This window comes from Polypterus senegalus, chromosome 4 (genome assembly GCF_016835505.1).
Source record: "Polypterus senegalus isolate Bchr_013 chromosome 4, ASM1683550v1, whole genome shotgun sequence".
Classification (NCBI taxonomy): Eukaryota; Metazoa; Chordata; class Cladistia; order Polypteriformes; family Polypteridae; genus Polypterus; species Polypterus senegalus.
Genome location: NC_053157.1, coordinates 101,108,305 through 101,134,128, shown reverse-complemented (window position 1 = coordinate 101,134,128; position 25,824 = coordinate 101,108,305). Strand labels below are relative to the sequence as shown.

The 25,824-nt window shown below is 40.7% G+C and overlaps 1 protein-coding gene across 15 annotated transcripts in view; it reads right to left on the bottom strand.

The window, feature by feature from the left end:
- adgrl3.1 (adhesion G protein-coupled receptor L3.1) overlaps positions 1 to 25,824 on the bottom strand; it is a 1,314,450-nt gene that overhangs the window by 491,369 nt on the left and 797,257 nt on the right. For 11 of the 15 annotated variants that reach the window (XM_039751107.1, XM_039751111.1, XM_039751112.1 and 8 more), the window contains one exon: positions 14,297 to 14,473. In XM_039751107.1, coding sequence (XP_039607041.1) covers positions 14,297 to 14,473 — 177 coding nt within the window. The remainder of the gene's footprint in view (positions 1 to 14,296; positions 14,474 to 25,824) is intronic. The other 4 variants (XM_039751103.1, XM_039751099.1, XM_039751101.1 and 1 more) reach the window with 1 other exon arrangement.

Sequence of the window (25,824 nt, the reverse complement as noted above, 5' to 3'; positions counted from 1 at the left end):
TATTACCTTATAAGCCATGGTAAACAACAAGAAAAGATGATTAACTTTTTGGTATTCCTGCATTCAGTGCTGTTGCTTTACAGTCAACTTTATTGTTTACCTTCCTTACTTTACAGACTATCTGAACTATTTTGCATTATTCCCCATTACTGGGTGTGTGCATGGTAAAGCCAGGTTAATACCGGACATATTGGTCCTGCTCACACAAGCAGTATGGAAAAATTTAAGTCAGAAGGAATTGCTGCGTGATGTGCACTGGGCAGAAGCCGATTATGTTGGTGCCAGAATTATGAATGGAGAGCTGAATATGATGCAACAGGTTGTCAAGGCACATGGAAGACATGCAGAAATATTTATAGTACATTTGTTCATCATGCAGTTCACCCAATTACAAGAATATTATATTTGCCTTCTCTTCAACACATTTGGTTATAAGGTTTAACTCGACACCTTCTTCTTTTTTAATCCTCTTATAACCAGCAATTATTGGCACAACACTTCTCCATCAAAAGAGTCCCACTTCTTCTACTGTGAAATTGTTAGGAATGCAACATTAACTAAACACTGTCACTTACTGACTAGGAAAATGTCAACAAGCCAATCAAGCATTTTAATATGCAAGTATAAATACATTTTAGTCATCAATGTACTTGAAGAATTGGGTCTTTTGTTTTTATCAATTTGTTTTTGATTAGGAAAGTATTGCATGTACCAAAAATCCTACCCATCTGATAGTCTCTCAGGCTTTGCATATCTATAGTTTAGTTGTCTGGATTAAAAACTCATAGTCTCAGGTGACTGGACTACTGATTTGTCAACCCCTTCCTATTGTTAACAAAAGCAGCTTTGCTATGGCTAGGTGCCTTTATTGCAATAAGAGTTCAGTCAATTCTGATTGCTTTACAAAAACCAGACACTAACGAAACTTGCCTTTTTATTTTGCTCTGTACACCCACACAATTTGGAAACTGTATGTAGAGCTTAGTCAGTCAGTTTATGACTTCCAGCACGGCAGAGATATCCTTAACACTAGAATTACCAGAGCCTACGAAAAAACTTGTAGATCTGTCCCACCTTAAAATGCTTTGCACCTCTCTGTCAGCGTCTTTTGTCTTCTAAATGTGTGGATAAGCAGCAAACAGCAAGCAGCCTACTATCACATCCCCCCACCCCGCACAGTTGTCTCAGCTCGAGTTTGTTTACCTGTGTGTCAGTTGCTTAGAGTTGTATAGAATGAGAAGTCAAGCAAAATGACAGCTTTTATAAATACTATATTGTTATTTGGAACACTTGCATTTCATGTGTGTTCCGTGTCTACAACAATCTATGTACAGTAAACACATCGTTAAAACAGAAACGTTTTTCATGTTTTGGTAATAATTGACAAAATGTAGACATGAAGTATATAATGTGTGAATCCTGAATTCCAAATATCAAAGAAACACTTTCACAAAAGGTACAAAAATAACAGAACAAATGCACTTTTATTCAAAAATATAACTGCAGAAAAACAGCCCCCATTTATCTGCGACATTGACATGCATTTGCTCCGACAGCTTTGGTGGCACAACGGTATCAGCTATTGACTGGTGTGGACTATGGCCGGCCATTCATCCAGGCCAATACCCCAAGGCCACCAGGTGGAGCCCTCCCTGCAGCATGGAGGTGCCCTGAATGCAGGCAGGGAATTATGGACAATGGGATTTTTATCCCCAGCTCTGCTGGATACCTCGGGGGGCGCTAGAAGGCACTCCAGGGAGGAACAACGATGGTTTTCTCTACAACCCGGCAGTGCGTCTTAGTCACATGGAGAGAGGAAATGACGTGCTTCCAGGTTGAAGAAGAGGAGTTTTTATCTGAGGATTGCATTAGAGATCAAGTCTGTCCTCTTTTTTATTAGAAATGATGATGGACAGGTTGACTGACAAGATTAGACAGGAGTCCCCATGGACTATGATGTTTGCTGATGACATTGTTATCTGTAGAGAGAGTAGGGAGCAAGTCAAGGAGACACCGGACAGGTGGAGATATGCTCTAGAGAGGAGAGGAATGAAGGTCAGTAGGAACAAGACAGAATACATGTGTGTGAATGATAGGAAGGTCAGTGGAATGGTGAGGATGCAGGGAGTAGAGTTGGCGAAGGTGGATGAGTTTAAATACTTGGAACCAACAGTAGAGAGTAATGGGGATTGTGGAACAGAAGTGAAAAAAGGGACAGCAGCCAGGGTGGAATGGGAGGAGAAGAGTGTCAGGAGCAATTTGTGACAGACGGGTATCAGCAAGAGTCAAAGGTAAGGTCTACAGGACGGTAGTTAGACCAGCTATGTTATATGGGTTGGAGACAGTGGCACTGACCAGAAAGCAGGAGACAGAGCTGGAGGTGGTGGAGTTAAAGATTTGCATCGGGTGTGACGAGCATGGATAGGATTAGAAATGAGTACATAGGTGGGTCAGCTCAAGTTGGATGGTTGGGAGACAAAGTTAGAGAGGTGAGATTGTGCTGGTTTGGACATGTGCAGAGGAGTGATGCTGGGTATATTGTGAGAAGGATGCTAAGGATAGAGCTGCCAGGAAAGAGGAAAAGAGGAAGGCCTAAGCGAAGGTTTATGGATGTGGTGAGAGAGGACATGTAGGTGATGAGTGTAACAGAACAAGATGCAAAGGACAGAAAGATATGGAAGATGATCCACTGTGGCAACCCCTAACTGGAGTAGCCGAAAGAATAAGACCAGCTGTTAATCAACATGGTTTCTAGATTTGCAAAAAGCACAAAATTAACCATGGTAGTAAAATAAAAGCACAATGTACCAGGGCTGTTTCAAGTTATTTGAAAACATAATAAATATTGTACTTGGTAACACACATAATGTCATCCTTCAAAACCTCATAAACAACAGACTTACTGGAACAAAAGATCATCAGTTATATCTTGGAGTTAAATTGAATGATATCTCTTTCCGTTATAATTGTACTTCGGGAGTAGTATTCCCTTTATACTGTAAAATATTGTACTCTACACATGGTGCTATATAACCTAACATTCTGCACCCTTCTCAATGGCTTATGAACACTACATAACAGTTGAGAGTGTCAAGTCAAATGGAACTCCTAAATCCTTTGCTTTATTACTATCCAAAACATTTATATACATTAAAAATAGCAGCTGCCCTATCACACACCTCTGTGAGACAGCACTCTTAAAATCAGCCAATTCTGATAGGGTTCCTTGCACCATAACCCTCTGCTCCCTGTGTCTGAGCCAATTTTGCACCCATCTACACAATACACTCTGGACTCTCATTTTTTTTTAGTTTGATGCCCAACCTATCAAGTGGCACCCTATCAAAAGCTTTTTGAAAGTTAGGATATATAATTTCACATGCTCCACTTTGATGAATTTCAGCATCTTAGTAAAACGTGGCCTCCCTCTTCTGAACCCATGTTTAGTAAAACTGTTCTTTTCTTTTCCTTAATTATTCCTTCCATTAATTTATCTGTGATGTAAGTTAAGCTTACTGGGCTATAGTTGCTTGGATCTGCATGATCACCCTTTTTATATAACAGGATACTTGCCAGGTTCGCTTCCTGGGTCCTCCCTGCATGGAGTTTGCATGTTCTCCCCATGTCTGCGTGGGTTTCCTCCAGGTACTCCGGTTTCCTCCCACAGTCCAAAGACATGCAGGTGAGGTGCATTGGCAATTCTAAATTGTCCCTAGTGTGTGCTTGGTGTGCAGGTGTGTGTGTGTGTGACCTGCAGTGGGCTGGCATCCTGCCTTGTGCCCTGTGTTGGCTGGGATTGGCTCCAGCAGACCCCCGTGACCCTGTAGTTAGGATATAGCTGGCTGGATAATGGACGGATGGATATTTGCCAATTTCCAGTCCTTTGGAATTTCCCCAGTGCACAGTGGCTTTCTAAAAAATATACATCAAGGGTTTATATTTGTACTTGCTAACCTCCTTAAGAACTTGAGGATAAATATTATCTGGTCTTGGTGATGTGTTTTATTAAAGCCTATTTAATCTAAACAGTACCTCTCCCTCCACAATTTTCACATCACTCAATACTCCTAAGTAGTCCCTTTTATTGCTGGGAGATTATCCAAATCCTCACATGTGAAGACTTTAGAAAAATGTAAGTTTAGAGCATGGGATGTTGATAAGGTTGTTGGTCAAGTTCATGAGGCAGCATTAATGCCCCATATTGCGAGAGGCTGGGTGAGAAATATTGGGCCCTCCCACTAAAGACAGCAAAGCCAGAACCTAAGGCCAAAGGAGCACTACCCTATGCACAGCAAAAAGACCACTCCACTCAAACATTTACTGCTACAGATGTAGGCCACCTCATGTCCAACATCCCACAACTCAAGGAACCCATGAACTGCAAATGGGTTATGAGAAAAAGACAGGCTGAAGTAGCCATTGCTAACCCTATCTCTGTCCCTTTTTCAGGGGCAGCTAAGGTAGATGGACCACTGTCAGTATGATTTTTGACTCTGGAATCAACATTACCCTTATAGCATGCCAATATATCCCATGGCAACAGTATAATGGAAAAAGGGCCATCATTACCTGCATTCAAGTTGAGAATATCTTCGAAGTGATAAAATAAGCTGTCTCAATGATCACAGGCCTATTCCTCTTACATCAGTTTTAATGAAAATATTTGAAAGACTAGTTCTAAAGTCTGTTACTGCTACTGATCTTGACACTCTTCAGTTTGCATATTGAACAAATAGATCTTTCACTTTGTGCTGCAACATCTGGACTGTAAACAGTCTTATGCTTCAGAATACCACAATACTGTTTGTTGTCGTTAGTTCAGCTTTTAACACCATTGCCCAGGAGCTATTATTAATTAAAAGTCTACAGTCCGTTCTGAATCCTTCCATCAGTCAATGGATTTACAGTTTTTTGATAAACCAGAAACAATACGATCATGTGGGCTCCCACCTCTCAGACTGTCTCTATATAGTCACATAGTGAGAACATTGAGAAGGTTGTTGACTGCACTACTGACTACATCAACTTCTGTATGGACACTGTAGTTCCAGTAAGAACAGTACGCTGCTATGCTAACAACAAGCCATGGATTACAAGTGACATCAAGGGCCTTTTGAACCAGAAGAAAAGGGCTTTTAAAGGCGGTGATCAGCATGAGCTCAAGCGCGTGCAGAAGGAACTCTGAGTCCAGCTCAGGACAGCAAAGGACCAGTACAGGAGAAAGCTGGAGCAGAAGATGCAGAATAACAGCACGAAGTGTGGGATGGGATGAAGATCATCACTGGCTGCAGCTCGAAGCAGGGTGCCACCATCGAGAGAGACATGGAGAGAGCAAACCAGATGAACAACTTTTTTAACAGGTTTGACCACCCTAACCCACTCTTACATTGGAGTACTGCACCCTCCACCCATCCTTCTGCTGATACCAGCATAGGAGAGACATCCCCTCCCACAATTACAGCAGCCCAGGTGAGCAGAGAGCTCAGGAGCCTTCGTGCCAGCAAAGCAGTGGGTCCAGATGGAGTATCACTATGACTGCTGAAGGCCTGTGTGCTGGAGCTGGGGAGTCCTCCACAGTGCATCTTCAGCCTGAGCCTGGAACAGGGGAGAGTCCCGAGGCTTTGGAAAACATCGTGCATCACCCCGTCCCAAAGATATCATGTCCTAGTGAGCTGAATGACTTCCAGCCTGTCGTTCTGATGTCACATCTGATGAAGACCATGGAGCGGCTGCTGCTTCACCACCTGATGCCACAGGTCCACCATGCCCTCGACTCTCTGCAGTTCGCATACCAGGAGAAGTGGGAGCGGAGGATGCCATCATCTATATGCTATACCGATCCCTCTCCCACTTGGACAGAGGCAGTGGTGCTGTAAGAATTATGTTTCTGGACTTCTCTAGCGCCTTCAACACCATCAAACCTCTTCTCCTTAAGGACAAGCTGACAGAGATGGGAGTAGATTCAAACCAGGTGGTATAGATCATGGACTGTCTTACAGACAGACCTCAGTATGTGCATCTCGGAATCTTCAGGCCTGACATTGTGGTCAGCAACACAGGAATGCCGCAGGGGACTGTACTTTCTCCAGTCCTATTCAGCCTATATACATTGGACTTCCAGTACAACTCGGAGTCCTGCCACGTGCAAAAGTTCGCTGATGGCACTGTTATCGTGGGCTGCATCAGGATTGGGCAGGAGGAAGAGTATAGGAACCTAATCAAGGTCTTTGTTAAATGGTGTGACTCAAACCACTTACACCTGAACACTAGCAAAACCAAGGAGCTGGTGGTGGATTTTAGGAGACCCAGGCCTCTCCTGGACCCCGTGATTATCAGTGGTGACTCTGTGCAGATGGTACAGACCTATAAATACCTGGGAGTGCAGCTAGATAATAAATTGGACTGGACTGCCAATACTGATGCTCTGTGCAAGAGAGGACAGAGCTGACTATACTTCCTTAGAAGACTGGCATCCTTCAAAATCTGCAATAAGATGTGGCAGATGTTCTATCGGAGGGTTGTGGCGAGTGCCCTCTTCTACGCGGTGGTGTGCTGGGAAGGCAGCATAAAGAAGAAGGACGTCTCACTCCTGGGCAAACTGGTGAGGAAGGCAGGCTCTATTGTAGGCATGGAGCTGGACAGTTTGACATCCGTGGCAGAGCGACGATCGCAGAGCAGGCTCTTGTCAATCATGGGGAATCCACTGCATCCACTGAACAGTATCCAGACAGAGGAGCAGCTTCAGCGACAGACTGCTGTCACTGTCCTGCTCCACTGACAGACTGAGGAGATCGTTCCTCCCCCACACTATGCGATTCTTCAATTCCACCGTGGGGGGTAAACATTAACATTATACAAAGTTATTGTCTGTTTTACCTGCATTTATATCGCTCGTAAATTTAATATTTTTTTTTGTTTGTTTTTTTTTAATCAGTATGCTGCTGCTGGAGTATCTATCTATCTATCTATCTATCTATCTATCTATCTATCTATCTATCTATCTATCTATCTATCTATCTATCTATCTATCTATCTATCTATCTATCTATCTTACTACAGATTCCCTGCAAGGCTGTGTATTTTCCACCCTACTTTATTCCTTGTACACCAATGACTGCAGATCCACTGAAAAGTTTGCTGATGACACCATCATTGTTGATCTAATTACTAATGACAATGAAACACCTTATAGAAAAGAGGTATCTCGGCATTTGTCTTGGTGTGTTTCCAATAACCTAGTGCTTAACACCACCAAAACAGTGGAAATGGTCATTGACTTTCATAAACAGCAGCTACAACCTCTCCCACTAGAAATTAATGATTCTGCAGTCAGTGTGGTGGAATCCTTCAATTCTTCAAATCTCAGCTAGGACATTAACACCACCTACATCACTACAAAAGGAACAGCATTGATTGAACTTCTTACGCCAACTAAAGAAGCCAAATATTTCCCAGCCAATCCTAGTTCAGGTTTACAAAACCATACTTGAAAGTGTAATCACATTCTCCAATGTTGTATTGTTTGGATCAGCAATGGCTGACTCCAGATCTAAATTACATTGTGTTATGAGGTCTGCTGAGAAAATAATTGGCTGTGCCCTTCCATCTGTGGCAGACCTATATACATATTGTGTCACTAACTGGGTCAAAACAATCACCATGGACTCATCTTACCCAGCTCATCATTTATTCCAAAAACTCCTCTCTGGTAAATGCTTCAGGTCAATTAAAAATAAAACTAATAAATACCTCAACAGTTTCTTTCCTAAAGCCATGGCCCTATCAAACAATTAACTTTGCCTGTCTTCTTTGTATATTTATGCATTCTGTCAAATACTTATGAAGGTGTGTGTGTTCACGCTCATACATACTACATACTCACACTTTCACTTCTACATCATAAGTTGCATATTTCCTTTATAATTGTACTATTCTGCAACTATTTAAAAAGTTTTTCTTTTTATCTTAAGCTATTTATGTTATTTGTATGTGATATTATGTTCCGTTATAAGCAGCTCCAAATCTACCAAGTCAAATTCCTGTACATTAAGTACTGGTGAATAAAAGTGGATCAGATTTAGATTCTGACTCTGAAGGGCCTCACCCATATATTGTGAGTGGCAATCCTCATAGTGTGCCATTTGTGTGATACTGAAAAGAGACTGTTCACCAAAAAACACAGTGTAGTGATGTTAAAGCCTGGAATTTGAAAAAAGCAGGACTAGGCCATGGAAGGACTGCCACTGTTCCACGGTGGCAGCCTACCTTGTAAAATGCAGGTAAGAGCATGGTGACCCAGTGTAGTGAAGTCAACCTTCTGGGAGAAGGAGCTATATTAACCTAATGCAGGCTCTGCAAAGTCAGTTTAGACTACCAGCCTAGATGGAACATATAACAATCATTTCCTGCTTTTCAAGATTTCTAAATGCTGAAAATCATAATCAAGGTGAGACTGCTGAAATTGTTTTTGTTTTTCTTAAAATGGCAGTCCTTTAGTTATAATATAAAATTGTAAATTGAAGAAAATATTATTAAAGTACTGTCATATAAAAATCTAAACCCAAAACAAACATTGCTAAAATTAATGGCAACATCTGAGCTAAACGAGTCTTTTCTAGATTTAACAAAAGTAGTTGCTGTAGAACTGATAATTTCTGTGAATGAAAATCTGGAGTTGCTTGAGTCAGAACATGCTAAAATTCTAGTCCTGATTTTTTAGAGGGAACAGTTCCATGGATTTTGATTATGAATAGGCTGTGGACATTGGGCTTCTAAAAAGAAGAGAAGATTAAATATTACATTTTAAGATCAGTAAATGCTATGAGTATTAAAAGATTTTCACTAATTTATGACAAAAAAGAACTGGCATTAGAGAAACTTGGTTTAATTTATTCCTGTATATTCGTCATTCACTGCCTGCTTCTTCCATACATACTCAATTGTCACCCTTTGGTATAATGAATCTGCTCAATTTGTTGTCTACAGGCTGCATATTTTCTTCCTCACAGGTGTCAAAGAGGATGGACCAATAAAAAGACACCATCAGCAGTTAATTACTTTTAGAAGGATGGTTTTTTTAACTCTTTTGTGATGGAGACTCTGTCTAACTCCTGCCTCAGGAAATGCTACTTTCCTTTAAAGAGAAGTCTCAATGTCAGCTGTTTCCTGATAAAATCTAGAGCTTTCTCACAGGAATCACATCCATCCTAGGCTGTCTTCATCACATCTAGTGAATTTCTAGTTCTTTTCCATTCCAAAATGCTTGTTCCTTTCATGCTACTCTGGAACACGTGACTGTTACGATACGGGTCAGCTCCTTGCTCCCATTTCTACTTTGGGAGCCCCTTGAAACCAACACCATTTATAGCCATGACCAGATGAGCTTGGCAGATGAGGAAAAACACCCACAAAGGGTGAAGGGGATGGCGAAAAAGTCAGAGAAAAGTGCTTCTTCCATAATAAATAAATAACCCATAAAAACAGTTCCAGAGTTTAAAATCCAGATTAAAATGAGTTAAAGACAAACAGCCATCAGTCCTTGAAGTCTTGCCCGACAAGCCCTGCACCTCTCCAGTTCCATCTCCCCTGCTTACCCATTGCTTGCTCAGCTGGTGGAGACACTTGCAGCCACAGTCCTCACCTCCTGACGCCCATCTTAGCCGCCTCAAGTGGCATCAGCCAGATCAATCGGGGTCGGTTGTCCTCCCGTCTTCCTTCATTCTATCACAGTTATCCCTTGGTTCCCAGAGGAGGACAGCACCTTGATTGCACTCATGTGGATGACCCAAGAGCACCGATCTTTCGTGGGCCAATAACCATGTTGCCTCTCACCCTTACTGGTTGGCTGGCTTGTCCTGCCACTCTACCCAATGCTGTTGTCACAGATCTCTTCCTCTGTCTCTCTGTTTTTCCTTTTCCGATTGGCCTTTTTCTTCTTTTTTCTCGTCTTCACTCGTGCTACCTTTATAAAACCAGTGACGTGGCACAGCTGCCACAATCAGCAGCTCCAGGCACTAGTTAGGGTTATGGATGATCCTGCATGTGTGCACTAAGTGCAGGGCTGTCCGCTCCCGCATTGTGCATGGGAACTGCTCTCGCCATACTACAATGCCCCCACAAAAAGGGGAATTTGTTTAAAACACACCAACCAGCTGTGGACCTCACTTTACCTCTCACTTCCCTCTTAAAGCCATGTCTCACATAACCCAGTGCAATTAGTGGCGCAGGTCCGCAATGCCTCCCTAAACTGCGCTAAAACCAAACAATCTATACTAATAAAAGGCAAAGCCCTCACTGACTCACTTACTCACTGACTTATCACTAATTCTCCAACTTCCCGTGTAGGTAGAAGGCTGAAATTTGGCAGGCTCATTCCTTACAGCTTACTTTCATTTCGAAATTCTATGCGTAATGGTCATAACTGGAACCTATTTTTTTGTCCATATACTATAATAGACTTCTGCTCGATGCAGTGCCTGCCCATATAAGGCCGTCCATCAGCGGCAATCCAATAGAAACACTGCCGCTAAATATTCACGGGTGAAGGACTGTGCTTATGCAGAGGAAGATGAGATAGTCAGGGTGGTGTTTGGCACAAACTCGGCGAAACTGCAAGAGAAACTTTTACGTGCCGGGTCTTAGCTAACATTAAATACAGCCGTGGACATCGCACAAGATGGCACCAGCACAGCTGGGGACCTTCGATGCATGTACACCGAGCGGCTCACGTGAAATGACGCAGTGCACAGACAAAAAGCAACAGTTCCAAAGAGTGCTGAACAAAAACTGAATTACACAATTGAGAAGGCAGCAAAAAAATATGAAGTGTGTGATACATACAAGCATATTCATAAGTGCAGCTACTGCAGAAACAAAGCACACGGTGGAAAAAGTCAATGTCCCGCTAAAGGAAGACAGTGAAAAAAAAAACCTGTGCATGCAGTGTGTCACGTCTCAGATAAAGAGGAAGACGAGCTGTTTATTGATGCAGTAAGAAACGAATCGATGAATGAAACCTGTTATCTTTACAACGATTGACAAACATGGAATGTAACTTGAACACAACACATCCTACAAATACGAACCTGATTGAAAGAAATAATGATAATCAAATCCTTGATGACAGCAACACTCATAACACTCACAAAACAATTACTGTATATTGACAATCATGTTACGTTATTTTTAAAATGTTCCCTTTTCTTTTTCATAACTTCTTTACCTCTAGCGCCGGCGTCCAAGGTTCGATTCCCGAGAGGGTGTGCACTGAGTATGTACGCGTGCTTCCCGATTCATTTTACCCTTGGTTTGAGACGTATGAAAAAATATGCGGTTAACGCAGAAAGACAGATCACCAATTGAAGCTTTATGAATAATGGATACTTTATATATATATATATATGATAGCAACACTCATCACTCACAACAATTACATTGACAATCATGTTACGTTATTTTCAAAATGTTTCCTTTTCTTTTTCATTACTTCTTTAACACACTACTTCTCCACTGCGAAGCGCAGGTATTATGCTATAAATAATAAGAGCAATAAAACAAACCCCTTAAAATGAAAACCCAACCCCTCTGTAAAATCTGAATATTAAAAGAAGCAAGAACTCTAAAATGACAATTAAAACAATCGATTAATAAATGTCTATTACAAAGGTGAAAGTTCTTAAAATCTTCTTCAGGTTTAAGTCCCATGGGTTCTTTTGCAATAGTCAGAAACCTATCCCAATTGCTGCTTTGTCTCCAGTTCTTTATCCCACTGCTGCCACCAAATGTGATGGTGAGGATCGGCTCTTTGCTCCCACTGTGGACTGGGAGCCTCTTGAACCCTATACCTTTGAAAACGTAACCAATAGAGCTTGCCAGATGAGGACAAACACACACAAAGCAAGAGGATGGGGAAAAAGTGCTTAGTGCTTTTGTTATAAACAGTTTAAAAATCAAAGTGTTCAAAAGGTGCAGAGCTCAAAATGCCAGTAAATAAGTAACCAATAAAATGAAGTTTGCTATGGAGGTTAAAAACCAATAAACAGAAAACCCATTAAAACAAGATTTAAAAAACACAATGCAGGAAACTCACTTAAAATCCATAAGTTTTGGTGCCTTCCTTTAACACTGTTTCCTCTCCAGCTTATGTTATTTGGATCTTGCAGGCCAGAGAGATTTCGAGCAACAGGTACAGACACCCATTTCATCCAGTGCATGTCCCTGACACCAATCCCACAGCATCCATATGCAATAACCAAGCCTTGCTCCACCTGGACTGCTGGCGATCCTGGCTCCACCCAGCACTGGTGCTCTGTAATCCCACCACTGCCCTTAGCTCCACCCATCAAGAGCATGTACAGAGCGTAATGGTCACTCCTGTTCCCGAGTCTCTCGACAGGAGCGACCCACGGTCCCCTCCTGAGCAATGGCCACAAGTTTCTCTTTGTGGCTCTACTCCTGTCCACCTGCTTTCTCTCTCTCTTTCTCTTTCCTCCCTGCACAACACAATTTTCTGGTAATGTTACCATGACACAACAGGCAACTGCTAGGGGGTGTGTCCATTCACAATTGCATTTAAGGCAGTGTGGCAATGATGTACTTCATAACTGTGCATATTATGTATAATTTCTCTCAAACCATTTTTTTCAATAGCTTTGTGAAGCAATTCTCTTTATGAAGAGTTAGGCTCTGATTTTTTTAGTTTGATATTTGCTTTGTGATTTGGCTCTGATGAACTATGATTTGATCATTTGGTTACAACACCTTTTTTGTTTCTCTTTATTTCTCACATCAATTTTATCAATTTAAATTTGTGTTCTATTACCTATCTGACCAAAATTCCTCTTGTGGCAGTACCCTTAGCGCCATATCTCCTTTGATTTCAAGTACATTACTTTTACTGCTTATGGATTGAGTTATTAGTGTGAATAAAACCTTTAGTGGTTAGTGAGTCAACACTAGATCTTTACATTTTACTTTGGTTTGTACAGTTCAGCTTATGAAGATACGAGGAGGGAATCCTCATAATGTCTTGAAGCCAGTACTGCTGAGATGGGTCTTCAGTAACACTGAATTGGATTACATGAGTTTAAGAATGTTGGATTGCATCAGCAGTTAGTAAACAAACTTCAAAACTAGAAAAAGATGAGGAAACATGGTCAATGCAGCAGTAAATCTGCATGGTAAGTTAATTACTTTGAAACAAAATGGAACTGAATTGCTAAAAGACAAGTGAAACAATCTGCTTTGTTTGCTTTTGCCTGAGTTTAGATTCAGACAACTAGCAACAAGAATTTAAGGAAAAAAATACAAACTGATTACAGATGGCTATGATGTCTGAATATATTCGGACCAGATAAGAAAAAGCAGTACCACTTCAATTAATTTAACATTGATTCAACTCTGAGAAATGGTGTACACCGATTTGGAGCATGAGGACCAGGAACTAGAAAAACAAAACTATCTAATGAAAGGCTAAAGAGGAGAACCAAAAATCGAAGAAAGAGCTAGATTTTGTTTACCAGAAATTCAATCTAAACTTGAACAGATCTTTTACAAGGTATTCATAAACTTTAACAACAAGTTCGATTTTTGATTTTTATATCACCATGACCAAAACATCATTTGATATCATGTGTTGCAACATCCAGTGACACATCTCCCAGCAACAGTAGCATCTATCATAGCAATGGCTATTCAGAATGGTGGCACACACATGAAGGCAAAATGATGCCATAGGAGATTCAAACATAATGGTGAATAAAATAAACAAGTCTAAAATAAAGTTACAATACATAAATGAGCATGCAGATGAATTATCTGTATTTGAAAACTATAGACAATTATACACAAGCACAAAGAAAAATGTAGGAAAAAATAAATAATAAAAAATAAAATCTCTTCATAATAATGAGCATACAGTATACATATTAATACAAAACACAAGATCTAGAAAGACATGAAACAGCAGACATACAAATACATGAGCGGTACATACTAAAGGTGAAATCTATAATGTGTTTATTGTTAAATATGGATACAAAAAAGGGACTTATAACACATCAATAAAATTCCTACCTCCCTAGCCATGTTAAATTTTGCATTCCTATACTGTGTTAATGTTAGTCCTCCCTAAAATTCCCTATTTAATTTTTCTGAAGTCATCCTGGTGTAAGTTAGTTGATTCGATATACATTAGGATGGCAGTGGTTAAGACTGTTTTAGCTAGGACTGAATTAAATGCCATGTCTTCATTCATAAAAAAGTAAATTCAGAATTTTTTTAAAAATGTCTTTTTTACCTTAATCTCCACATGTGCCATTAGAACTGCAAAATTGGTAAGATGAGTACAAGAACATGTTGTATGAGTCTTATTAGTTCCAAGCAGACGGCATCCTTGAGTTGACCAGTATCCAGTCATTGTCCGTCTTGAGTAGTTCCAGTATGAGCAGTTTGGGTTGAAGTTTTCTTCAGACTGCTAAAGAGATAATTGAAAAAGCAAAGTAAATAGTAAATAATACTGAATAAACAGCATAAACACCTTATTTAAATTATTTTTCCTTAAATTGTAAGGTTGTTTACACAATTCTAAAATTTTTATTTACCGTATTTACTTGTGTATAAGTCGGGTCTTGAAACCCAAAAAATCAGATCCCGACTTATACACTTGTTCAAAAATATGACACTTCTTGCTTCTGCCAATCTTGCACCAGTTTCTCAGACACGTCGAATTTTGTTGCAGCAGCGCAATTACAAATTTCTTTCGCCACTTCAATGACTTTTAATTTAAAACCAGGTTCATATTTTCTTTTGATCGAACACTTTATCGTAGGTAAGGGATGCTCTTACGATAAAGGTGTATGAGGGTATGAAACACAAAAAACACAAAACAATGCAAACGTCACTTCAGAATAGTTCAGGTATTACTGTGTGGTCATGTAGACACAATACATAGAAAAAAAGTGTGCTCCGTGGTTACTCTGTCTGGTGGGCATTAGCATATCATAATCTCTTGGACCAATAGAGCAAGATTTCCACATTCGACTTATATGACCAACATTATGAAATACCGGAAAATCAAGCCCCAATTTATTCATGGGAGAACTTAAATGCAAGTATATACGGTATTTGTTGTTGTCCTAGATTTTGTATATGAAATAGATGAAAGTAGGAATGATTAACAAAGTACAGCATATCACATCATATTTAAGTGAAAAAACGAAATAAAAAATGTAAGTTAACCAACTGAAACATTCACTTTACATAAAATTGCTCAAATAAAATAAATTACCTAAAATGTCACATAATATGATGGACTTTGCTCATAAAAACTTTTGGGTTTTTTTGATTGCTGTTACAGAAATTTTTATAGATTTTTTTTTCTTTCAGGAGGGTTTACTCCTTTTTTTACCCAGACAGGAACAAAGCAGATTGAAGATACTTGTTTTCAAATCTGTAGTGCTTGTGTGAAGCAGTGCTGGGTTCAGAGCAGAGAAAACAACTGAAGAACCTGGGAAGTCCAGTGAGTAAATAACTTACGAATACTTAACAGTAACTGTAATTCCTTATTAGATGCATGCAGTAGTAATAGTACATAGTATTCAGTAAGCTTTTAACCAAGAAGGAAGTAGGGTGTAAAAAGGTTTACTTGATAAAATAGTTCTGAGCATTCAAGAAAGTAGCTCTATATGAGAGTGGCAGCATAAGTGTACATTAGTAGAAGGGAACACAAATGGTGTAGAGAGGGGCACACAGCTTAAAAGTAAGAAAGTAGAAAGAGGAGCAAAGAATTAGTCCTGTTTGATGTTGGACTTTTTGGAGGGTGGCTTGGATGAGTCAGGCCTCCTTTAACATTATTCCTGAAGGAGATATCACCTAATCCTGCAACTTGAGCTCAGGGAAAATGAACTTACAGAGGAGTTATCTGGCCTGTTTTGTAATACAGAATTGGCAGATCTGACCCAAATGTCCTTTATGGAGATGGTGTGCACAATTAAAGTGGAATGGAAACTCCAGACTAGACAGGTAGACATAGTGGGTCATAGTTGGACATAGGCACAAGGTAAAAGAGTCACGCTGCCTTGTACCCATAATTAGAGGTGCCACACCTTTTTCAGGACCTTGTGCAGCTGCATGGTGACTTTAAAAACTGGTGATGGACAGGTATGAAGAGCCCCACCAGGCTACCTCAAAACCATTCCCCACAAAGACAGAGGTTTTGATAATAAGGGAGTCACTAGGGGGACTGAGACACAGGTTTTTTCCAGAGACATAGTTTCACACAGTATGAGGCTTTATGAGTGCACAGGTTGGAGATCTCTCTGGAAGGGTGGATAGGCTCTTTGCCATAATTCAAAGAAGGTTAAGAAAGCTAACAGAACATTAAGCTATATAGCAAGATGTGTAGAGTACAAGTCAAAGGAGGTTATACTGAAGGTTATACAGCATCAAGCACACGCTGCCTCAGCCATTCGCTATTTGAACTGGTCTCATCTGACCAAAGCTTCAGAGCCTTTCCTGTTCGGACCACACGGTTCACAAACAGTTTCATCCCAAGAACTATACATGCACTCCATCAGTCCATCAAGTGCTCCTTGTGGAACTGTCTGTACAGTACTTGCAAGTTTACAGTGAAGTAATTGTACTTATGATACAGTTATAATATTGCACAACCTGACCCACTTTATAAAGTGCGTATTTACATATGATGACAATATAATTTTTAAGATGAAATGCAGCAAAATATATTTATTATATTATACAGATAAAATGTAACTTTACTAACACGGTGCCACAGCGCTAGTGAGCTTGAGCTTCGTTCACAGATTGTTCCTGCCTCGCACTGTACTCTTGCTGTGGCTGGCGTGACACTGGAAGGATAGATGGATAGAATAATTAAACATTACAAATATATTTCAATGTTCCTTAAAAGTTTTGAAGAATCTGCATTCTAAACTTACAGGTGGCTTAATGTCTATTACAGAGCTGATTGTGTGGTGATTGGGTATTTGGAAGAAGAAAAGTAAGGACAGGAATTGGGGGTTAGTACGTTTGAAAAAGACAGTACTTCTGTAATAAAGCATTTCATCGAAGGTCCCGCATGGCGCAGCAAGCATCTTGCATAAGACGTGAACAATCACTGCGCCACCATGTTCCCATGTTTAATAACATGCTTTAACTCCTATCATTATGAAAATATCACATATACTTCTCAGTATTTTAATTATTCAGAGAGCTGTAATATCACAAATGTAATGGATTCTGTGTCCTGACGGAGGAAGAGAAAGCCCGTTTAAGAATCACGTAGTGATTCACACACATAGAACACATAGAAGATGAAATACAAAACAAAGCATTTAACGTGCTACTTTAGTTACGATGGGATTTGAGAAACTAAAACAATTTGAGAAATTAAACAATTTTAAGATGAAGTTTATGGTATTCTACTTTTTTTTTTTTTAATTTATTTATTTATTAATTTTATTACAATCAATACATAGCAATCAAGTTTTAACAAAAAAAAAAAAGAATTATGCTAAGAACAGATCGATCCCCACCCTTGAGAGAGAGAGCAAGCCAAACGGTGTAAAATTTAAGGCTTTTAAAAATACCTAAATCAACAAATTCTATGTGCTTTATGAAATCATTTCAAAATATTACTGATTAGATCCTGCCATGTTTTGAAAAAGTCTGCACAGATCCTCTAACTGAGTATTTGATTTTTCCAATTTTAAATAATATAACACATCAGTTTCCCACTGACTTAAAGAGGAGAGTTTGGGTTCTTCCAGTTTATCAGAATAAGTCTGCGTGCCAACAGTGTAGTGAATGCAATCACAGTTTGTTTGTCTTTCTCCACTTTAAGACCCTCTGGAAGAACCCCAAACACAGCTGATAATGGGTTAGGAGGGATTGTGAGTCCAAGACTGTCTGAGAGGTAATTAAAAATTTTTGTCCAGAATAATGTTAATTTGGAGCAGGCCCAGAACATGTGACCTAGTGAGGCTGGGGCTTGGTTGCAACGTTCGCAGGTTGGATCATGCCCTGGAAACATTTTGAGAGTTTTAGTCGAGACAGATGTGCTCGATATATAATTTTGAGTTGTATAATTGTATGCTTTGCGCATATGGAGCTTGAGTGAATTCTCTGCATTGCTACTTTCCACTCCTTTTCTGATATATTAATTGAGAGGTCATTTTCCCAGTGTCCTCTTGGATCTTTGAAAGGAAGGGATTGTAAAAGGATTTTATATATTGTAGAGATGGAGTCTAACTCCTTGAAATTGAGCAATAATTTTTCCAGCGTGGATGAGGGTGCAAGATGAGGAAAATCTGGAAGGTTCTGTTTAACAAAGTTCCTGATTTGAAGATAGTGAAAGAAATTTGTAGCTGGAATGTTAAATTTGGAACGTAATTGTTCATAGGATGCAAAGACGTTGTCTATATAAAGGTCTCTAAGCAAGTTAATTCCAAATTTTTCCAGATATTAAAACTGCATATGTTTGTGAGGGTTGAAAGAGGTGGTTCTTTTGCAGGGGTGCCACAGAAAGAAGCTTCTCCGTCTTAAAATGCTTTCTACATTGGTTCCAGATTCTAAGTGAGTGGAGCACAATTGGGTTATTAGTGTATTGCCGATAACGTGTGTTTATTGGAGCACAAAGCAAGGAATACAAAGAAGTACTGCAGGATTTTACTTCTATTGCGGTCCATGCCTGTGTATGTTCTTCTATTTGTGTCCAGGTTCTTATCGACTGTATATTTGCCACCCAGTAATAAAACTGGAAGTTAGGTAGAGCCATGCCGCCTTCTGCCTTTTGTCAGATTCTACTTTAATGACAAAATAAACTACATGATTAAAGTGGAAATTTTGAGATTAAAGCTGACATTTCGTGCTTTTTTCACACTGTGTGCCTTTTTTCTCTGTACCCTAATTAGCTTTCATATGACACTCAGACGGTGGGCAACGACTCGCCTTTTCACTGTGACTTTGATCTCTGACAACTTCTTTTTTATTTCGGGCAGTGTGCGACTTTGTAAACTTGAGCTTTCGAGTTTCTCTGTCACTCTGTGTCACTTGATCAACTTCCTTTTGTTGTTTATACCACTGTTTAAATCAACAAATAGTATGTTTTTCTTTGCCTCTACTTGGTATTCGCTGAAATTCTTCTATTTTTCCTCGTACTTTTTCCATTGTTTTTTCACAGAATACTAAGCTTAAGGCCTATTTATATTGATTTACATATTCAAAGAGGGGTAATTCTGGGAGGAGATGGGGCGGGACAGCAGGCGCCTGCACGTGCGTTACTTTTCACGCTGACTGGGATTTATGTAGCGGAAGAACGTGGAAGTAGGCGAACACACAGATTTATGTATCTGGATTTTTCTGTGTGTAAGTTCATTTCCGCTTTTGTGCTTACGTCATATTAGAGTGCGAATTCTATGCATGGCATTATGTATGCGGCCCCTGGAGTGTTATATGTAGTTATAGTATCTGGACTTTAAAAGGGCATAGCAGCACTATGAGAAGTCTAGAAAGAGCGACTAGGCTGATTTCAGGACTGCAGGATAAGAGTTTTGAGGAAAGATTCAAACGAAGATTAAAAGGTGACATGATTGATGTTTCCAAAATGAAGAAAAAAAATAGTATAGTGAATAGAGGTGACTACTTTAGAATGTGTTCAACAAGAACAAAGGGACTCAGATGGGTGAAAAGTTCTTGTAATACTTCTATCTTACTGTTTAAGAAGCCAAAATCTGATGCTTGGTGATTCATCCAAGACTTATGAACTGTTAATGCATGTGTTAAATCTTAGATTCCTGTTTTTCCTGATCCTTCCACTATTTTGTATTTTATTCCACCAGATGCCACCTATTATACAGTGGTGGATCTTTGCGGTGCTTTTTTCTCAGTTCTGATACATCTGAACTGCTAGTATTTGTTTGCCCCAAGGTGATTAGGAATTGCCAACTCTTTTTAGTCAAGCATTGAAGGCAGATCTGACTGTTCGGATTTAGGGTTCTGTTTTGATTCAATATGTGCACAATTGGTTACTTGCTTCCATGTCAGATGAAGTATGTGTTAAGGAATCTGTAACATTGATATGTGCATTGGTTGAAAGATGGCACAAGGAGTCTCTTTCTGAGTTGCAGTTTTACCACACAGAAGTTAAGTCCTCTGGACACATTCTGGATGGGCCATCTCGAGCATTGTCAGACGACTGAGTCCAACCGATTTTATCAGCACCAAAGCCTTAACCCATGCTTATATTTTGGCTCTGTGACTCTGAGACTATTTAAATTAATTCAAGATATGTGTTTGGAGTGATGCACGACTTTGGTACATTATATTTCTTACTTCTGAGGGAACACCCCCTAAAGCATGAATCCCTAGTTGCTAATCTTTGTCAGAGATGGCTGGGGTGGCGACCCGGCCAGGACGCCCAGGAGGACTGGAGAAGGGCTTGCGCCTTCCCTAGACTATGCGGGGGCAACCACCCTGGTATCTTTGGGGGCAACAGGTGCGGGGCTTTGAAGCTCCACCCTGTAGGGGCCTGTGGTCACCACCAGGGGGCGCGCCAATGCCTTGGAGACCCTGGACCTCAGCACTTCCGCCACATCTGGAAGTGCTGGGGGGAAGAAGAGCAGGGACACCCGGAGTGCTTCCAGGGATGCAGCCGGCACTTATGCCACACTGGGGCGTGTTGGTGGGAGGTTGCCGGAACACACCTGGAGACATATCCGGGTGCTTATAAAAGGGGTCGCCTCCGTTCAGACAATGGCAAGAGTCGGGAGTCTGGGCTGGCTACCACACCTTCTTAAACCTGTTCTCCTATTCATCTTCTGTGATTGTTATCAGCGAATATACGGGTGCTTCTGATGATGTAGCTCCATACTAAAGTTGTAGCCTCCTTTGAGGCAGGTCCTGTCCTTTTAGTGCTCACATTTTAATCCACCTCTGTAACATTTGATTTACCAACCATGAAGGCACAAGCTCTGGCTGAGGAACATGCTCGCTGGCTCTAGACAAAATGTGGCTGTTGCCAGATGGCCACACTTTTGCACTCAAAGCTCTCTTTCCACGGTTGACCCTGACTGCTCATGGGGTCTCCCATTCTCTCAAACAGAGGAATATGTGAACTAGTGAAGCAGATTTGGTTTGCTCCAGGATTGTCAAAAATAGCTCAGCAACATTGCTAACATTACTGAACCCCTTCATCAATTTGGCAGTTAATGTTAAATGCTGCCCAAGGCGAAGATATCTGAAATTGAGGCTAAACTGGACCTTCTGGCCAACAATGAAATATCAACCTAATTGCTGCATTATTTATGGATAGGACTAAATGAAATATAATAATTTTTTATACATTCTATTCTCCCGAGAATCACGGCAGTCATGATCACGGTATGGCATATTTTTGATTATTATATGCACCAAACGAGTATGTTTTAAAAAACGCATGACTGAATCTTTATATTTTATCCTTAAGATTAATATTTCCAAGTTAATTCTCTGGTAACTCCCTTTTTAAAAAATTATATCTGTTTAAAATGAGAGGGGTTGGGGCTTTAAATTCAAAAATGCTCATAAGTAGTTATAGGCAGGGACCTTCTGTCAAAATCGCAATTAGAGCTGTCAATCAAAATGATTAATGACTTTAAGCCCCACCCCTATGACGTCATAGCGGAAGTTCCGCCCCAATTACACAAGACCGGAATTCCCGCCCCATCGACTCCTGATGACGTCACACCGGAATTCCTTGCCCCTCCACGTGACCTAGCCACTCCCCTTTGGCACCACCCCTTGCACCTGACTGTTTCTGCTTTCTGTCAAGGGCCATTTGACGGATGTCTGCCCCCTCGTTGAACCCGCCCCGCACCTGCTGGGTGAAATAAACTGTCAAGGGCAGTTTGATAGATGTCTGCCCCCTGCTTGAACTCACCACTGCCCCCCTCTCCCGAAAGGCAAGCCCGGGCATGTTACAGCCTTTACCTCGACAAGCTAAAACATTCCCGGGGTCTGCCTCGGCCCCCTGCCCTCTCCCTAGCACAAGCCCAGACATGCCCGGAGCGTGTCCTGACCAGATCAGACACGGCCAAAGTCATCCTGCACCAGTCTGAGGACGTTCCCATCCGTACCCTGCTGGCCTGAAGGGCCTGCCTCGGCCCCGGTGAGGCAGCACCTGATGGTCGGCCTCCCCACACTTCCCAGTCCCCCACACTTCAACTGCCAGTTCTGAAAGGCCGGTATAAAAAGCGAAGCATTTTGTTCTATGATTTTAAGATGAATACGCAATTAAAATATCTCATCTTTGCTTCTCTAAGTCAAGCTGCTTTTTTTCCATCTCACAGACAAACTGTCAGATCAAAGACACGGTCTGAGTCAGGCTGCACTTGACCATAGGCTCCCCACACTTCCCAGCCACTTCTGCAAGGGCAGTATAAAACAGCCAACCATTTTCTAAAGACTCTGACCGGGAAAATGGAATCTAGGATTGAGGTCCCAGTGTTCCAGCCTGGACGAGTTACCTTATAGCCTCTCCTGCTTTGGGTAAGAATCCAAGTATCTATTATTTAAAATATCTATCTCAACTTTACTTCATCTAAACCAAGCGGTCTGTCCTGAAAATCCTAGGGAGAATTCCACAGAGAGAAAGAGCAAGTGGCAGAGCGGTGAGACATGCTCTGAGCCCCCCTGATTGTCCCCAACAGCATTACTCAGTCAGCTTTTAACAGACCCCTGCGAGCAGGCCCGTTCTCTCTACACACAGAAAAGGCCAAATCAGCTTTTACCTTTAAAGTGCCGACATGTTGGGATGACATCCCCTTCTCGATAACCAGGTACAGAGAGCTCTAATGCTTGTTTCATCTATCAACTCGGCAGTCAGCCTGCAGCTGCGTATCTTCTCACTTAAGTTGTGCAACGCCAGAGGCCGCTCAGGAATTCTTTGAGGCACTTTTCAAACCGTCTGTGTCATTTTTCATGTCTTTTGATCTTCGTTCCTCCGGCGTTGATAAGCGCCGGCACATTGGGATGGCCTACCATCCCCTCCTGATAACCCCTGGTACACAGCGCTCCAGGTCTTGCATAAGCTATCAACTCGCTGACCGGTTGGAGCTGTGTGTTGTAATCTCTTACACAAAATGCACCCACGCTGCTCAGGAAATTTTTCAGGAATTTTTGAAAACATGTGCTCATCGCACAAAGGTTTAAGGTCAACCTGTAGCTGTATCAATCACGAGATGGCACCAGTATGTGTTCAGATCTAAACAGACTCCTAAGATCTGACGCGAAATATGAAATTTCTCTCTAAACAGAGAAAAGACATCTGTTTTAAAATTACTTGAGATGCGCAGAATACCTTTTCAGACTGTTGTATAAATTGCCCGCATAAATGGACTGGCAGATGGGGCAAATCTGTGATTATAAATGACCGTTCAAACTTGAAAAAAGTGCTCTGCCGTCCTATTTAATATTATAGCCCCTAAACTAGATCACATTATCACACTTCTGGAGACTGCTAAGAAAAGACAAGATGGATATCTCCGACAACGTTTTGTCTGCATTTTTACGTTAATGTGTAATTTGTACTGGATAAAATCCAATATTAACATTCTTCACATTGACTATCTTTGCAGAAGCTATCGTCCCGGAAGATCAAGGTAAGCCTTATTTTTGATAATTATTAATCCCTATTCATAACTATTATACGCGCTAAAGAAGCGTGTATTCAAAATTTTAGGTCTGATTCCTTATGTTTTTTTTTTCGTTTAGATGTCTATATCAAGACTGATTCCGGAAATGGTAAATAATTTTTACAAATATTTTGTTTAAAATGTGCATGGATTGATTATCTTCGATTGGCTTGATTATCTGCGCATTTGTGAGTTTGACTGCGGGCGGATACGTGCTAGATGATAGCGCGCCTAACCAATCGCTGAGTAAAATGTAATTTATTTTAATGCAAACTATTAGCTTAATCCGTTATTTATAAGTCTTTAAATGTATGGGTCTTAATTAACAGTATAAGGTGTAGGTGTGAGCGCATATTGAGAATACTGTATGCCGGGTGTGTATTGGTATATGTGCCAGTCTACATGAATCATGTTTTATTTCAAAAATAACTTACGGCGGAATCCTTTATTTATTTTTTCTAGAAATTTATATTCAAATAGATTCTTCTAGCCATTACGATGAAACAGGTAAGAATATTTTTGAAATTGATAAAGTGTTTACAAATTTCCTACCGGTGGTTCTGTGCGCGTTCATGCGTGGTGTTTACAAAGTGTGCGTGCTTGTTCGCGCACGTGCTTGTGATTACGCCTGATCTTGGAATATAGGCGCTTTCGTTGTAAATTAAAATGTAATTATTTTCATTCAGTATTGTTGAGCCCAAAGTCCACATGGTTTTTAGAGGCGTCATGTATTGTTGAATCATAGGGTAAATGAATATTATAACATGTGCCTGTATTGAATCTGTATGAGAACCGGGTGTCCAACTTAGTGTACGTGCGCTTTGTTACAAATAGCCTATCATCTGCCTGCGTGTGTGTCTGTGTTTGTGTGTGTGTGCGCTTGTCTGGCTGTGACAGTGTGTGACCTGTTATTTTAAAAAAAAGCGTATGCATTTTGTTTGAGCTACGCCAGGCCACGGGCTCGGGCAATGTTATTTTAAACAACTTACGCATTTTGTATGCGCGCCTTTGGTTGTGTGTGTGTGTGTGTGTCGGGCCTGTTGTTTTAAAAAAGCGTATACATTTTCATTTTTTGTAGATGAAAATCCTTTACAGAACGAAACAGTTTCTCAAAGGGAATCCCCAGAGGTGTACGACCTCAGTAAGTGTCATTTTCAGTTTATCCAAGAAACGCATGGGGTTCAGACGTATCTCCAGATGTTGTAAAAAGAGGTCATTAACTGAAAAGGACATACTTTTCTTTTCAGGCTCCCCGGGCATTTTAACTCAGTTTTTGAACGGTTCAGAAAATCTAACCCAGTACCGTAACTGGGTAGACTCCGCAAACACCACCCCCCTCTGAGATCAGCGATCAGCCTTCTCCCAGGCCCTCTGACAGCCGATGATGGCCTTCTCCCGGCCCCTCTGACAGCATCAGACGATGTTCATACCGCCTGGGTGTCCCGATCGCCGACACGACTCACTCTGACCGCGGCTCTCGTTATTCCCTTCGGCCTGAACATGAACAGAGACATCGAGAAAGGCTGCAAGAGGTGACTGAAAACCTTGGCCTGTTACTGGAGCAATTTGTAGAATTAGAGGCTCCTATGTACAATTCTGCACCCGATATGTGCTTACATTTGATGCATTTGTCTGCTTTTTACATGGTTTTAACCCGAAAGTAAAGTATAGGTATTATATTACTTTTTTTGCATGAAAAATAGCATCAACTGCAAATTACTATTATTATACTCTGTGATCATAACTGTCACCTTAGATTAAATTTAGTTCATGCCTTAAAAACCCGATAGCTGCTTCTATTTGATGCATCTGTCTGCTTTTTACACGGTTCTTACCAAAATTAAAAGATAGGTTTTATATTACTTTTTTGCATGAAAAATAACATTGACTGCAAATTACTATTATTATTATTATTATTATACTCTGTGATTATAACTATCACCTTTGATTAAATTTAGGTCATGCCTGAAAACGGGTCTAGTGGCAGCAAAGGTAGCAGCAGTGACAGCAATGACAGTGACCGCAATGTCGGTGATACAGACAGTGTACGTGAATGTCCTGCAGGGCGTAAAGGTAGGAAAAGACCATCCAGTGAAAACCTGAGACTATTAAAAGAGATGTCTGACAACCTGGAATA